The following is a 16,272-nucleotide window of genomic DNA, read 5'->3' on the forward strand; positions in this document are numbered from 1 at the left end:
AGCGGCTGCTCAAGAGCTGCCCATCATAGTGCCTGCACGTTTTGCGCTTTCCAAAAGCAGCAGCTGGGAGGACGCCTGCTGCTTGAAGATCTCCTGCTCTGTCTGGCTTGCCTCTTCCGTGCCAGGCACCTCTGGGGACAGTACGTGCCTGAGGGGCCTCCAGGGGAAAATAGCCAGCAATACAGGGGGTGCAGACCTTGGGAAGCGGGTCCTCTGCCTTGGGAAAGAAGCCCTGAGTCTTCTCCCTTCTTCTCCTTCCCACCTCCTCATCCCTCACTCCCCACCCTCCTCCAGGAAAAAAAAGAAACAGCCTATTATCTGGGACTTAATTGGTGCAACATGGACAGTGCAGCCTCTTTTCCTCCTTTTCCTCCTTTCTGGAGTCATCCTTTTCTGACCGCCCCCCCCTTTTGCTTCTTTCTAGGACCTGGTGCCTGACACCAGATGGAAAAGGAAGTGAAGCTCAAATTGGGTCTGTGTGACCCTTGTGGGCTGTTCTGAGGAGAGGCTTGCCTAGAGGTCTCCAGTGAAAGTTGAGCCTGTGGTTAGGAGGAAGCTTGACTATGAATTTCTTGCCTCCTGTGTCTCAAACTCGATTACCCCCAAACACAGGCACACAGACACCTATGGGTCACAGTGACACACAGTGGTGACAGCTAAGCGGGCTGCATGGCTGGGGTGCAAGTCCAGTGGTCAGGGTTCTTGCTGGACAGGTGTGGTGTGCTGGGAGGAGTATAGGACTCCGAGTCAGGAGCTGAGGGTGCAAGTTATGATGACTCTGCCACTTACCTCTGGCTGTTCAGCTCCGGAGGACTTGTCCTCAGAGACTACCGTGTGAACGGTGCCCCTGCAGTTGTGCCGTGTGTGCGCTCTCACTAGCCCTGCTTATCTTCCTTAACCTCAGTTTTCTCGTACCTACAATGTTGCTAATAATACTTGTTACCTTACAGGTTAATTGTGAGGAATCAATGAAATAATGCTTGTGAAGGACTTTGTCAATGCTCAGGTACCACCCAGAAAAGCGCCTGTGTGTCTTTTTGCTTTTCAGAGATGGCTTTTTCCTGGTTTCTGTCGTTTGGGCTCTTTCCCCATTGCTTTGTACCTAAGTCGCAGGAATAGAGCTCTTGTTTATGTCCAGACCTTCCCCAAGGGCTCTGGGGGGAGTGGGGTGTGTGGGAAGGGGAGGGCAAGGTGTTCAATGAGTTGCTCTGACTTAAACGGGCCCGGCTGGGGAGCCAGTCAGTTGCACCTGAGAAGGAGAATGAACCCACGGAGGACAAGCCAGAGGCTTAGAGTTATGAGAACCCTGAGACCTGGTTGTCAGAGAAGGCTTTGTGGGGCTTGAGATGGGAGCTCCCGGGCTGGGTGGGGCTCGAGGTGGGAGCTCTGTCAGAGTCATCTCTCCGGTGTGCTCCAGGCAGCAGCGCTGCACGGGAATCCAGCTGAAAGCTCTCGGTACCCCAGTTTTTCTATCTGAAAAGTAGGGAATGTGTATTGCTGGCCTCCCAGGAGATTAGATGAACTAATACAGGTGAAACCTCAATACAGTGTCCCAGGCCTAGTAGGTGCTCAGACAATACGTGGTCATCCTCAGCTTCTCCTTCTCTCGTAATCACCTCGTGACCCTCTGATGACCAGGGCTATAGCCTTTTTTCCCACTGGGTTTCCTCCAGGGCTCGGTGAGAAATTCTCACCTTAGGTCTACATCTGATATTCGCAGCACTGTGAAACCATCAGATGTCCTGAAATAATATGTAATAACGTCAATTTGGGGCAAGAAAATGCTTTTTTGGGGGTGGGAAGTTTCATAGAGTGGAAAGAACATCACATCGGATTAAGTAACAGATTTGAAGACTTGGCTTTTTAATAGCAAGAACAGCAACAGTTACCGAGAGTTCTGTGCCAGGCGCCATGCTATGCACTGTACGTAGATTTTCACATTTTTACATTGTGACACCCCCAGTGTCGCAGCTCCATTTCACTGAGGAGCAGTCTGAGTCTTAGAGAAGATAGTTGCTTGCTTCAGGCCAGAGAGCCAGTAAGTTCACTGTTAACCACCATATACTGAGTAACTCCTAAGTGCCAAGTGCTTTGCATGTGTGTCTCATGGAATTGTTACAATAACCTGTTTCACAGATGAAGAGACAGAGGTTGAAGTTCAGGGAGAATAAATAATTGCCTGACCTGTAAGTGACAAGACTGGGATTCAGTCCTGGTGTGACTTCAAAGGCTGTGTTTGTCTCCGCCATGGTTCTACTGCCTTGCTTCTGGCCTCAGCTGGAGGTTGAAAGAGAATCATAGTCAAAAACAGAGATAGGGGCTTCCCTGGTGGCGCAGTGGTTGAGAGTCCGCCTGCCGATGCAGGGGACACGGGTTCGTGCCCCGGTCCGGGAAGATCCCACATGCCGCGGAGCGGCTGGGCCCGTGAGCCATGGCCGCTGAGCCTGCGCGTCCAGAGCCTGTGCTCCGCAACAGGAGAGGCCACACCGGTGAGAGGCCCTCGTACCGCAAAAACAAAAACAAAAACAAACAAAAAAACAGAGATAGTATCTGGGAAAGTGCATCAAATAAAGGTATGAGGTTCAAGGAGATTTGATAAATGGGGTTGCATCTGGGAGAATTGGGAGGAACCTGAAGCCGGGGAGAAGGAGCTGAGAAGAAACCCTGGGAATGGTTGGGAGGAGGGAGGAGGCCTGCTTTTATGTAGTGCCAGCTGCCTGGTGGTGATGCCAGCTATCATCTTGCAGGGGTTGTGCAGGGCTGGGCACCTACATTGCTTCATTATCCGGGCCACATGATCGTGAACAGAATTGTGATTAAGTTAATTTGGCCATGAAGTGACAAGGCATTCCACCCCCTTTTGTACCTGATAACCCCTCTATTTATCCACGTTGAAGTCCCACCACCCTGCATGGATTCTCAGAGCCCTCTCACTTGGCTGGCTGGCGCTCAGCCAGTGCTCTGCGGCCATCTGCCCAGGCTGCAAAGCCCTTTGTTGCTCTTGGCATGTTTAATAGCTTAATTTCTATTTTTCTGTTTGAAAATGCAGTTCATCGGCACTGAGGCAGCGGTGGGTGCTAAAATGGTTTCTGATTGCTATCTTGAATGTTAATATCCTAATACATTTTATCATCAATGACCTGTCCCCCGCCACGAGTTCTCACTCCCCTTTTGCAAAGAAGGGCACGCTGCCTGCCTTCCGACAGGCCTCGCGGCCCATCTCATTCCTTTGCTGTCTCCCTCCCTGCTTTTCTCAGATACCATTGTACTTTGCCAGTGAAATCCACAGTCGTGGGAAATCTTTGACTTGGAGGATATGAGAAAGTGTTTCATTTTGCCGGCGGGGTTTAATAGGGATGACCTAATCTCTAAGAGGCGTACATTATTTAAATTCCATGCTTTCGGACAAGGGGGCCCCTGATACTTTTGAACTGTGGCAGGGACAGGATTCTGGTTGGGCTCTGTTGTTTTTCCTGTTTGCAGTACAGTGCAGGGGCCAGGTTATGCTCGTGGCACGGGACAGTATTAGTGGTGAGAGTGGTGGAGAACATTTTCTTTACCCAGAAACCTGAAATCTTTGGCATCACGAGTGTGTTATTTGGTTCTTATCTGGATCCCAAGCTCAAGGCCCCAAACCCAGGTGAGCGGTCCCTGTGGGGCTACCTGAGATCTCCCTGCCCTCCCTCCCTCTCTGCCCTGACAGAGTACCTGAAATATCACAGGGACCTCACCTGGGGGGCATTGAAGACCCGTGTTGGTGGAATTAAAATTTTGAGGGAAGCCATAAGCACTCTCAACCACTAAGAGGCTGAGACTGGAAATGAAGTGAGGCTCACGAATGGCTCAGGGAATCTGCATTAGGAGTGGAGTGAGATGTCGGGGGAAGGGACACAGGGAGCATCAGTTCAAGGTGAGTTTTTAACCTCATAGGGAATATATGGTACTCCTGGTATAGCTGCCTCTTCTTCCCCTCTTGCTGCATTGGAACATCATTTTAGTACAGATCACCTGCCTGCCTTCCTTCCTAAGGAAGGGGCTTGCAGGAGTGAATAATCCCAGAATAGGCTCCGGGACACAGAACATTTTCCCACCTCCACAAAGGTTTATTGGGTGTCTCCTGACCAACAGACAGTACGCTAAACACTAGAGATGCAAATAGGCTTGTCATAGTCTCTGTCTAGCCGAGGAGAGAGACATACTGGAGCCGCGGTTGAGATATGTATGTGTACTATAAGAACACAAGTGAGGGTAGTTAATTCTGACTCGGAATATCTGGAAAGGCTTCAGAGAGGAGGCAATAACTGACCCTGACCTTGGAGGAGGAGGAGGTGTTCACCAGGCTAACCCTTCCCGAGTAGTACTTGTTAAACGTGTGCCTGCTTCTCGCTGAGGACCGTGGAAAAGAAAGGGAGGGGCTCGTGGCTCCTGCCCTCAAGAAAGCTCACAGCTTGTTGAGACCAGCCTGGCACATCTGAGCCAATTGGAGCTCTGCACAGACAGATGGGACTGCGGAGGCGGGGGTCGGTACCAGGGGTACTCAGTGATCCAGGGTTTCCAGAGTGGCTACTCTCTCAGGGAGAACATGGTCTCTGTGAGGACGGTGCAGACCCTGGAAGGATGTTGACTGCAAGCGGCCCAGCCCCTCTGGCTCTCCTCATCATCCTGCCAGTAGCTTGCTGGATTGGGAGGTGGGGAGGGAGGGCACGAGGGTGGGTGGAGAAGGTTGGTGGGGAGAATTTAGCGACATCGGCTCTCTCCTTACAACCCTGGTAGAGGCTGGGGTTTGCAACACGCATGCGCCAGCATACCGCGAGCATGGTGGCCCTTCAGTCCCGCACAAGCACTACTCGCATGCCCAGCCTTTGCTTATCTGTTGCTTCCACCTGGAATGCTTTCCCTTTCTTGCCTTCGTGAAGTCTTCCCAGGCTGCTCTTTTACACTGATTTCAGGTTCACCAGATACTTTATATCTGTTATTCTCTGTCCCTCATCATTAAGCTGGGTTCAGCATTGTTCTATTTTTGTTTTAGACTCCCTAGTGAGATTGTAAACACCTTGAGAGTGGGAATAATGTCTTATGCTTTTCTTTTCTTTTCTTTTCTTTTTGCGGTACGCGGGCCTCTCACTGTTGTGGCATCTCCCGTTGCGGAGCACAGGGTCCGGACACGCAGGCTCAGCGGCCATGGCTCACGGGCCCAGCCGCTCCGCGGCATGTGGGATCTTCCCGGACCGGGGCACGAACCCGTGTCCCCTGCATCGGCAGGCGGACTCCCAACCACTGCGCCACCAGGGAAGCCCTGTCTTATGCTTTTCTTATCTCCCGTGAGCAGTTTGTGTGTATAAAGAACAGGGGCTTCTGTAGACAGTCTTGGCATTGGATCTCAGCATCGCCATTTACCTTGGAACTTTGAGCTCAGTTTCCTTGTTTGTGAAACGGGATTTAACACAGGGTTTTTCAACCTTGACACTGTTGGCATTTGGGGCTGGATAATCCTTTGTTGTGGGGACTGTCCTGTCTGCTGTAGGATGTTTAGCACATCCTTGACCTCCACCCATTAGATGCCAGTAGCCTCACTCCCTCTCCAATCATAACAATCAAAAATGTCTCCAGATGTTTTCGTGTCCTCCAAAATGTTCCTTAGGTCAGGTGTCCCCAGTGTAGTTCCTCATGTCAGGTTTCCCTTGTGCAGCACAATTGCTTCCAGTTGGGAACCACTGGGATGACACTACCTGTCGGGTATGCATCAGACCTCCTTGTTACTGCATCTGGAACATAGTAGACATTCCACAAATGCTGATTCTCCTTCATCCCTAGCTCACCCAGCACTCGGTGTGTTGCAGATTCATGGAGTGAATGGAGCTGTGACTCCAGGTTTTAGCAGTTTGGGGTGGAAATGCCGTGAACTCTCGGGTTGCCCCTACAATGCACTAACAGAGTCACTGTCATTTTCTTAATTGCAGATTGATCTGGAGCCAGAAGGAAGAGTGTATGTGATCATTGATCTCTCGGGGTCATCGGGTGAAGGTAGGAGAGTGTGAGCTCTCGTCATTGTTCTTGTCCACCGACCCTTTTGTCTTTTGGTCTCTCCCTTCCCTCCTTGGCTGGGACATATTCCAGTGACATTTAATTAATTGGCACCCTTTAAAGGAAAAGGTTATTTTGAAGATGCTTACGCCTGTGTACCAAAAGGGACCAGCCATCTGTTAGCTTTGGTGGAGCAGAGGGAAGATTTTCGACTTAGGGAGTGAGGCCAATAAAGCAGGCGTTCCTGCGCCTGGGTGCCCAGGCGGGCTTCGGTGGGGCGGCTGCTCTCCCTGGAGGTGCGCGTGGGGTCAGCGTGTGTGTGGTGGCCAGGAAGTAAGACCGGTTGGTCTCACGGTATTCAGAAATGACACAAATGAGGTGTCAAATTTCAGAATCAGAAATGTTACTTCTATAAAGAGGGATGAATGAGGAGTTTGGGATTCACATATACACACTACTATATATTATAGATAACCAACAAGGACCTACTGTATAGCACAGGGAACTATACTCAATATCTTGTAATAATCTATAAGGGAAAAAGAATTTATATGTATATATACATATATATATTTATATGTATATATACATATTTTTAATGTATATGTGTGTGTGTATAACTGAATCAAAAAAATAAGTGTTACTTCTCTTTACCAGTTCTTTACCCAGGCAAAAGCTCTGCTCTTAAAGAGAAATAATGGGGTGAGGATATCTGCTCCCCAGTAGCTGATTAAGTAGGGTATAAATGTTCTCTGATCGTTGGATTTTCCTTCTTTCTTCTTCTTACACCCTCTTCTCTTCATCCTGTCTTTGCTCACTTACTACCTTTCAAGGCTTGTTGCGTGGTGAGGGCTGAGCAGTCGGAGTAGAAGGGAAGACTGGACAATAAAACCTGTGGAAACAGGGAGATGGTGGCAGACTTGGGCTCTAGGGAGGTTGGGAATTAGGACTAAAGTTTAGTTACTGGGACCATCTTTCTTCTCTTCTCTTTATGGGCAGGGGACAGAACAGTTGGCTTTAATGTCATGGCAGAAAGATGGGACGAGCAAGGCGGGTTCTTCTTGGCAGTGAGAAAAAATGGGGATTAGAGGTTGTGGCCCCAAGGGAAAGGCACAGCTCCTGGCTGGGAGACTTGGGCGTTTTATAGCATCTCCCCAGAATACTGGGGATTATAAGCACAAAGTCACAACCCCACAGTTTTGGGGATGAAGCTCTAGTTTAAGTTTCTATAATGGAGGAGGGACTATGTAAGCAAATTTAAAGGAGCTGGTCAAATGATGCACTTGACAGTGGGGCCTGATGACTTTCATTTAACTAATTTAATCACCTGATTTCAACAGGTGTTCAGAATAATTCAATAATTGTGTGTATATGGAGCTCATGATAGAATTCAGTCCTCTCTTAATAGATCTCAATTATTTGGCATAGGTTTAAAACTTTAAACATCCTTCCAAAATTGGTCTCTTAACATTTTCTGCTCTTTATTGCAATTACATTTTGGTGTTTCCAACTTTCCCTCTCTACTCTAAGCTCTGAACAGCCCAGAATAGAAACTATTGTAGAAGATTTAGAGATCTAACAATATTTAGTATGAATTATTCAAGATGTACAAAAGGGCCTAAAATATAATAAAATGGGTACCAGTGTACCCGCCACCCAGATTAAGAAATAAAGCATCCAGTAAGGTAAAGCCTTGCCTTACTTTTAACACAGCGTGTGATCCCAAATTTACCAGACTTTACAATATTACAGTGATCTCCTGATTGTTGATACTGGTGAAACGTTTGCTGAGCAAAATCAATCCCCCTTTTTCCTTACATAATGTATATGCAACAGGATAATTAACTAAATATGTATTCCCTGTGCCAAGACCCTGGGCAATCAATGGGAGGCTTGGATTATTTTTTTCTTTGAAAAGATTAACGACTTGCAAAATTATAGAAGACATCCTTTTTTACATTAGAGGGGAAGGATATGGACAAATGAATGAATAAATAAATAAGAGGCAATTGCTTTTTTTCTTCTTGCTTCTACAGTTTATTGCATGTGAATGACCAAAGCAGTTTTCATTAGACTGAACTCATAGCCTATTTTTTTTATCTCTTTCATCTAAAGAAAATAGAGTTTACTTCAGAAATGCTGACACATGCCGGACTCTGTCAAGTGTTAGCATGTGTTGCTCTGAAGAAAAGAAGTTTTTCTGCTTTTTCTTAATTGCTTTTCCTGGATTTGGAATTCTTTCTCTGGATAGTGGGAAGGACTTCCAGTAATCTCTTTCTAGAAGCTGATCTTGGTGTGTTCTGTTTGTGTTCTCCACATCTGTTCTCCCACTCCTGCTGCTGGGACTGTGAGCGCTCCTGGCCCAGAGGTGGCTTTGTTTTTGGAAGGATTGAGAGGGTGAGAAGAGGAATGGGAGAATGAGTAGCCACAACACTTGCTATCTGGGTTGCATGGGAAGGGTCCAGGGCAAAAACACGGTTGTCACACCCAGACTATGGACATTCATTGATTCTTATTTAGGTCCCTTTCTTTAGTGAAAATTCCTAACTCTATATTCTGAGAAAGGGTGAAAAAGAGAATTGAAATGAGGCACAGCTGACATTTTCACCACTCTATTATTCTGCCATCAAGCATCCCTTCAGCTCACCTATTTCAAGTGCTCCAGTCAGTCCCATCAATGGAAAAAAAGATATTCGTAGCAATTGCACAAACTCTACACCACATGCAAATACCAAAGAGCCCAGAGAAAGGTATGGGGGTGAGACTGTGTGAATACACCCCCTTCTTCTGGGATGTGCTAAAGGATTCTTTTTGCTTGCTAACGCGCTGTAGAAAGCCTGGATGTTTACGTCTGCTAGAGCTGGGGTTAATGTGCTTTCTAACTATTTAATAAAATTCCATTGCTTTCACGTCCTGTGCAGTTCATCATAATGGGATTTGACTGGTGTGTGCTTTAGCTAAACCTGGCAACCTAACCCCAGGTGTAAGGGGTCAGGCTGGATGACAGTCAAGGTCATTTCTGGTCATTCAATTTTGATCGTCAGTATAATGTGAATAGACATCTATCAGAGCTCAAGGCTGAAGGCTGGCTAATATCTGTAGCCAGTAGAAGGGATTGACAGGTACAGTGCCAGGAACTTTACCTATGTTATCCCATGTAGTAAACCTTCTTAGGATGTTTTGTGTGTTGCTCCAGGCTCGGGTGCCTCTTAGTGTCTGCTTTTATCATAAGTAATGGCCATGGGGCTTCCTCGTAAACATGGCACTACAGGATCACCAGATACTTAAATCAGAGCATAATTAGCCCGGGCAACAGAAGCATAAGCAACAATGGATGTAGTTCTCAATTGTGCAAATTACTATTTCCTGTTGTGGACATTAGTTACTATTTCTTCCTTTTTTGTGATGTAATTTGTATATTACTTCTATTCTTCATAGTAATAGGACAGTGAACCATCATTTGCAGGCTCCCCAGAGGAGGGGCAGTCAGGGTCTGACCCAGGGATTTCTAGGCTCTTCTTCCCCCACCTTCCTTCCAGGTGTCGTGTTCACCCAGGAGAGTTTTTCAGAGTCTTAGGCAACAATAGCAAGAACAAGAAGTGGGCCTCAGTGGTATGTTGGGGTCCCCAAACTGTTTCTCCAATAAAATGCCAAAGATACAAAATAATTGGAATGGTTTTTGCAGCACGTCCATCACAAATACTGTGGTTAGATCAGGTTGTGGAATGAGTGCATATTGTGGAAGCAGAAGATGAAGAGGTGGGCTCAGGATCCAGCCCTCTGCCCTTACTTCTATAGCCCCAGGCTCCAGAAAGCAGTCAATATCGTCTCTGGGACCGGCAGCAGAGAGAAGAGAGAGAGCGCCTTAGGAGTCCACAGTCCTGAATGGAAATCCTGTCTCCAGTGCCTACTAGTTTAGAGCTTCAGGTTTCTCACCCATCTGTGGGGATAGTGGGATGTATGGCAGGTATTATGATAGGACTGCTGTAAGGACAGTGCCCTCACATAAAGGTGACGCTCAATAAATAGCCTAAAGGCCCTGGAGACCTGAGGGCAGGGAGGTGAGCAACGTTCTAACCCAGGGCCCAGGAAGGAGCAGCAGGCAGGGTATCCAGGGAAGCAGTTTGAGGGCAGGTTTCTGACTCTGGGGTGTGGCATATTCAAAAGGTCCAAGAATAGAGCAAGGTGACAAAGAGGCAACTCATAGAATAATATCTGTATCTGGCAGGGCCTATGAGGTTGCTTTTTGCAGAGTTCAGACCTTCCCATAGTTTTGCCCCATCTTCTGTCTTTCTCTTTCTTCCCAACCCTTCCCCCATTGAAGTATTTCCCAGAAGAACATTCTTTAGCTTGTCTGTGTCCTGTGGCCCTTAATGTTAGAAATGTCTCCTTGTCAGAGCCTGGGCTTGTGCCCTGTCTTCTCAGTGCAGACAGAACATGTTGTCCTTACACTCTCATCGGTCCTGGGTAAAAGCCCTGCATATATTTGAAGACAGTTATTAAATCTCTCTTCTTCAGGCTGAATCAATCAAACCCCTTAACCTTTCTGAAGAGAGAGTTTAGAAATCTTATCTCATCTTTGCAGCTCTCTTCTGGACTTTTTTTCAAGTTGCACAGACAGGTAGACATGATCAAACCTGCTTTGCTTCGTTCTAAAATGATCACGTGTGTATAGCAAGTATTACCCGCTGGTGGGAGATGGTGACTTCGAGAGGTCAAGTGATGTGCCTGTGGCCAAACAGTTGATTACAAGGCCCTGTTGGTTCCAGACCCCAGGCTACGATCCAGGGCCCTGCCTGGATCATGGCCCTAATCATGGCCCCATGAGTTTGCCAACAAAGACCTCCTCGCTGCTTTTAACATTTTAGTGCTTTTCTTCAGGAACCTTTTTACAGAAATAGGAAGGTAAAGTTTATAGCTTTGAATCCAAAGATGACCCAGAAAGTCCCTTTCATAAATCAGCAGATCTCTTTTCCACTCTCTTTGAAATGAAAACTTCCATGGTCCCAGTTCAGTTCTGGTCAGCTCCTTGTCAGGCTCTCTGTAAGGTGGATCCTTAACTAAGTCTTGGTCGGACTCATCCCAGCAGGTTAGGAATCTTTCTTACCTGTGTCCATGGCAAGCATTAGAGCACTGCCTTCAGGGTTGAAATAGAGAGGTAGGCCTTCCTCTTGACCCTCTGCCACTGGTAGTTTCTATCTAGATAACGTCTTTCAGATTCCAGAGTCCCATTGATGCTTCAGTTCATAAGAAGTCTACCCTTTTCCTTAGAATTTCTGCATTATTTAATCCAATGCCTTCTGATGATCAGATAATTAAGAAGAACCATTCATTCAAATGAAACGTAGTCACTAATGCACTTTAGCAAATGTGCCCAGTTTGGTGCCCATGCTGAATCGGGCAACAGGGAAGTGGAAAATGAGAGATGGCATTTACAAGAACACATGGCCCTTGACTTCAAGGAGCTTGCAATTCAATTAGGAATCCTAGGCTTACCTGAAGGCCAAAAGCATTAGGGAACAAGGCAAGGCAATATCACATTGAGTGCCTAATTTGGTGTTACCAGGAGTTCTCCAAATGGGAATAAATTGAAGCCGGAATAACCAGGGAAATTCAAGAAAGAGGCAGGGCTTGGGCTGAAAAGGAAAAGTTAGGTAGACTGGATTGACAGGGAAGAAGCAGGGAGGCCATTCTTTTTTTTCTTTTTTTTTTTTTAAATACTTATTTGGCTATGCCAGGTCATAGTGGCTGCACAAGGGATCTTCATTGCCACATGTGGGCTCCTAGTTGTGGCATGTGGGACCTTGTTCCCTGACCAGGGATCTAACCTGGGCCTCCTGCATCAGGAGCGCAGAGTCTTAACCACTGGACCACCAGGAAAGTCCCAGGGAGGCCATTCTGAGTAGAGGGGATCATGCCATCATTATCAAAGACAGCTTTGAAGCTCTTATTTTTAGGTAAGTCTGGAGAGACATGATAAATTAAATAGATGCAATTTGTGTTCTCAGGGTGCTTCCAAACAGAGTCATCAGTGTGGGGGACAGACATTTTCAAACAAGAAAATGAAATACCTTAAATGATGAAGCTGTATTTGAAGGCAGTTCTTTCTGGGTGTGTCTTCATGGTCAAGGCTTCTCACTTACCTTGGTCACCAAGGAGAAGGGATGTTCTAGGTCAAGTATGGTCAAGTCTGGGACATTGAGTAGAGCACATTTTATAAGCATGGGACTTAAGTGATTAGGAGGTCAAGCCTGGTACAGGCATCCCTGTATATCTTTTCTGCACTCTCTTGTTTCTCCCTCAGCAGTCTTATGGAGTCCCATGGTAAGCCCTCCACCACCCTCAACCTTCTCCTCCTCTCCAGACTATCTAGCTAGTGTCCCGGTGTCAAGCCCTGACACTCCCAACCTTTTCAAGTTCTGTCCAGTCTCTAATGAGAAACATTGCTCGACATGTTAAAGGGAGCCCTTACCCTCCCAAATCGGGGATTTCAAAGTCAGGCACTTGCTCCAAGGAGCTGATAGGTCTGCCTCCTGTGAGGTGCCTCAGGCAATAAGATGGTGTCCTGCTCACCCCACGGCGTCCCCAGACATCCATGGACAAGTTGGATTCTCCAGTAGCATGTGGGGAACAGAAACAGCCTCAGCATTTGATAAGGGTGGAAATAACAAAAGTCAGATGTTCAAAAACATTGATCTTGCAACATGTACCCCGCATTCCCCCGACCCAGCATCACTGCTTGCCATTGCTACTCAGACTCAGGGAGTGGACCCTCTTTTTTCCAGATTTTTGTCTCCATCCTTTGTCCTGATAGAGTAAATGCTTGTTCCTGGAAGTGGCCATATGCACCAGATGAGACAGGGGGAGTCAGCTTGAAAGCAACGAGTAGCTAAACCCCCATCAAGAGGTTTCTCATGTCACAGAGACAATGCTAAAAGGCTTGATGAGAAATACGCCAAGACACCCTCATTTCCTTCCAGATAGGCTCGAGGTGCACAGCAGTTCCTCTGAAATGAATCATCCACAGTTAACAACACCAAATGCCAACCATTAGCAGATGAAAAACAGAATTGGATCCTGAGTGTTTGGAGAGCAGAGCCCTTTAGGATCACTACCAAAGCCTCCTTCCTCTCGGCCATTATGGGAGCGTAGATGTGCATTTTCTATTGACGTGTGTGCCTGTTTTACTAATGAAGTAATTGAAGGAGGGAGACTCAGGTTGAAGAAATAAGCTTATAGAGAGGGTGGGTTTATAATAGATCCTTAGTCAAGAAGTGGGCCCCGTGTTTCCTGGCGGGGCCTCCAACTCTGTCTCTGTTGTCTTGCTATACATCATTTCTTTGTTTTACAAAGAAGATGATTTCAGGAAATTCATGTTTGCAGCTCAGATCGTACTGGGTCAAAGTGGCATATAATTGAATTGTTTACTGTTGTTGATGTCCTTGTGATTTGGCTTAAAACAAAAGGGTATTTCCATTCATCTAACCTAATTTAGAGAGTCGTCTTTCAGGACCCATTACTTTATTCTTTTATCCAGTTGAAATTGGCCACTGCTGACAGTTTTATTGATTTTCCTTATTACCTAGCTTCGTTGAAACATTCACATTTTCACAATCAAGTGCATTCACCATCTTATTCAAGCTGCTTTTATTTTCCTCCTTTATTATAAATCTTTGGTGTGAGCTTGTGGGGGCCTGTGAGAGTGTGTGCCTTTGCCCATATACATACAGCTGAGAACGAACGTCTGTGAATCTCCCATTCTAAGCTCCCCTTCGTCCTCATTGTCCCTCATTGGAGTCATCATTTATTTACTTACCTAAGAAGTACTAGGCCCTGGGAATATAGAGTTAATGAAGATGGTCCCTGCTCTAGGGCATCTGTACTCTTACAGAAGGAGGCAGGCACTAGACCAGTAAGTACAGTAATATGTTTTATCAGTTGGGTAGCTGTTGGGAGAACAGGGTGCAGTGGGACCACCACGGAGACTGCTCTTTCTAGAGTAGGCAGTCAGTAAATGACAACCACTGATACTTCCTTCCACATGCACGCATCAGCTCCATGGCAACCATGAAAGGCAGGTAGTAACTGTTATCCTCTTTTCTTGGTTGAGGAGGCAGAGCCGCTGTCCACTGAAGGTCATCCAATCAGAAGATAAAATAAAGGCAGAGTAGGACTTGATTTACCAAAGTGGGAACTTTTCAGGAATACATCTGATTTATAAATTAATTTATTCAACATAGAGCTATTGGGCACCTTTTCCAGTTACTCTTCTCAGTACGAGGGGCACAGAAGGGAAGAGTGAAAACAGAAATCCCTGTCCTTAGGCACCTTCCATTCTAGTGGACATGCTTGCCTGTGTGTCAGCTGTCTCTTCGAGATACATCACACACTGGGAACAGCAGTTGTCTCTGGGGAAGGGAAGGGGTGAATTTAGAAAGGAGGAAACCTTTGTTGTCAATGCCGATAATCTTGGTTTTCTTTCCCATTGATGTGTATGAGCCGCTAAAACGATTACTCAGAAAATTTGAAACAAAATGAATTAGGTGGCAATGTGACCATTCCCATACCTGCGGAGACCATGACTTGCCCATGGCCAGAGGTTATGACAGGTTTCAGAAGACCCAGGCAGAGAGGAATGACCGGCTTAATCCATAGCGTGAACGTCTAAGGGCAGGGAGCTCAGAAATAGTGCACGTGGCACACTTCGTGTCCTCCGTCGCCCAAGACACCTCTGATTTGGAGTGGGAAATACTGAAATTCAGGATTTCCTCCGATAGTGCCCGTCACCGAGGACTGAATGCTGCCAACGTGGAGAGGCAGGTGGGCTAGGTAGCCAGAGTCCGTGGAGCGAGTGATGATGAACGATGCACGCAGAGCGTTCATTCCAGGAAGCCGCTGGCCTCTGCGTGCCCAGTCCTGCTGCTGAGAGGCTGCACCCCTCTGGATGGACAATCCCACGTGGGTGTTTTTACTAGTGCCAGGCAGCACTCTCCAGCGTTTAGGGTCAGCTGCTCCTGTCCCAAGCTTGGCCATCTCCACACACTGAGAGACTTCGCTAGCTGGGGTCCCTTCTGCCCAGCTAAGCAGGGCGCACTGGCTGTCAGTGGGTTATTCCTACTCTGCAGACACTCAAGTTTGCCTCTTTCCTGACACTAATGGTCATGTTTTAGTTCAGAGAGCTGTTGCCTGCAGCAGAAACCCGTGGTCTCAACTATTAGCCAGGTATAAATTCTTTGGGAACTGTTGGGAAGAATGAAGTCAGGGGAAGTTAAGTCCGCTTTCAGGTGTATCTGTGTGTTATTGGGACTAGGATTTCGTAGACACCTGGATTTTAGCTTTTGTTCCACAGTTAGTTAATTACTGAATGTACCGATCGATTCAACAGATGTATCTGGAGAGTCTGTTGCCTGCCCGGCACCATGCAAGAGTTGGAGAAACAAAGATGTAAAAGACATAGGCCTTGCCCTTGAGGAGCTCCCAAGCTAGGGCACGTCAGGCAACAAATCATCTGTTCCACTTGGACCTCCGTGGCCTCCTTGGTACACAGAGAGGGAGGTGGGACTAATGGCCCCTTGGCCCTCTGCAGTGCTGAGTTAAAACCAAGAGAAGTTTGCATAGAGCTGGGCACCTGGAAGGAGGAAGGGAGGCAGAACAAAAATTTTAAGCCAAATCTCTGTAGAGAGATTATTTTATTTAAGCGTAAATGGATCTGCCATTTTATCATCCCTATTTTACAGGTGGGAAAACTGAGGCTTAAAGAGTTTTAAGAATGTGAATCAGGCTTCCCTGGTGGCACAGTGGTTGAGAGTCCGCCTGCTGATGCAGGGGGCGCGGGTTCGTGCCCCGGTCTGGGAAGATCCCACATGCCGCGGAGCGGCTGGGCCTGTGAGCCATGGCCGCTGAGCCTGCGCGTCCGGAGCCTGTGCTCCGCAACGGGAGAGGCCACAACAGGGAGAGGCCCGTGTACCGCAAAAAAAAAAAAAAAAAAAAAAAAAAGGATGTGAATCACCCGGATTCTGTGAAGATTCAGATTCCAACTCCTCAGTGGGCCTGGGGTGGGGCCTGAGGGGGACAACACTTTGAGGAGTGAGAGTCTCTTAAGACCTGTGATTTCCCCTCTGAACCAGTTTCTATGGGATTGAAAATTAAGAGGGAAATCTGCTTTCTCTCTTGCCCAACTTCCAATCATTTAGTCTTTCTCAAAGTCAAGAATTTTGAATGCCTTTTTATTTAGTATCCTTCCCCCCA

At 47.0% G+C, this 16,272-nt stretch overlaps 1 protein-coding gene across 1 annotated transcript in view; it reads left to right on the plus strand.

Moving 5' to 3' along the window:
• The window catches only part of PRKCE (protein kinase C epsilon), a gene marked incomplete at its 5' end in the record, with an annotated part of 508,578 nt that overhangs the window by 179,480 nt on the left and 312,826 nt on the right, over positions 1-16,272 (plus strand). The window contains one exon of the mRNA XM_082672441.1: positions 5,961-6,024. Within this exon, the coding sequence (XP_082528567.1) occupies positions 5,961-6,024 (64 nt within the window). The remainder of the gene's footprint in view (positions 1-5,960; positions 6,025-16,272) is intronic.

Source organism: Grampus griseus, assembly GCF_964374135.1.
Source record: "Grampus griseus genome assembly, chromosome: 15".
Lineage (NCBI taxonomy): Eukaryota > Metazoa > Chordata > Mammalia > Artiodactyla > Delphinidae > Grampus > Grampus griseus.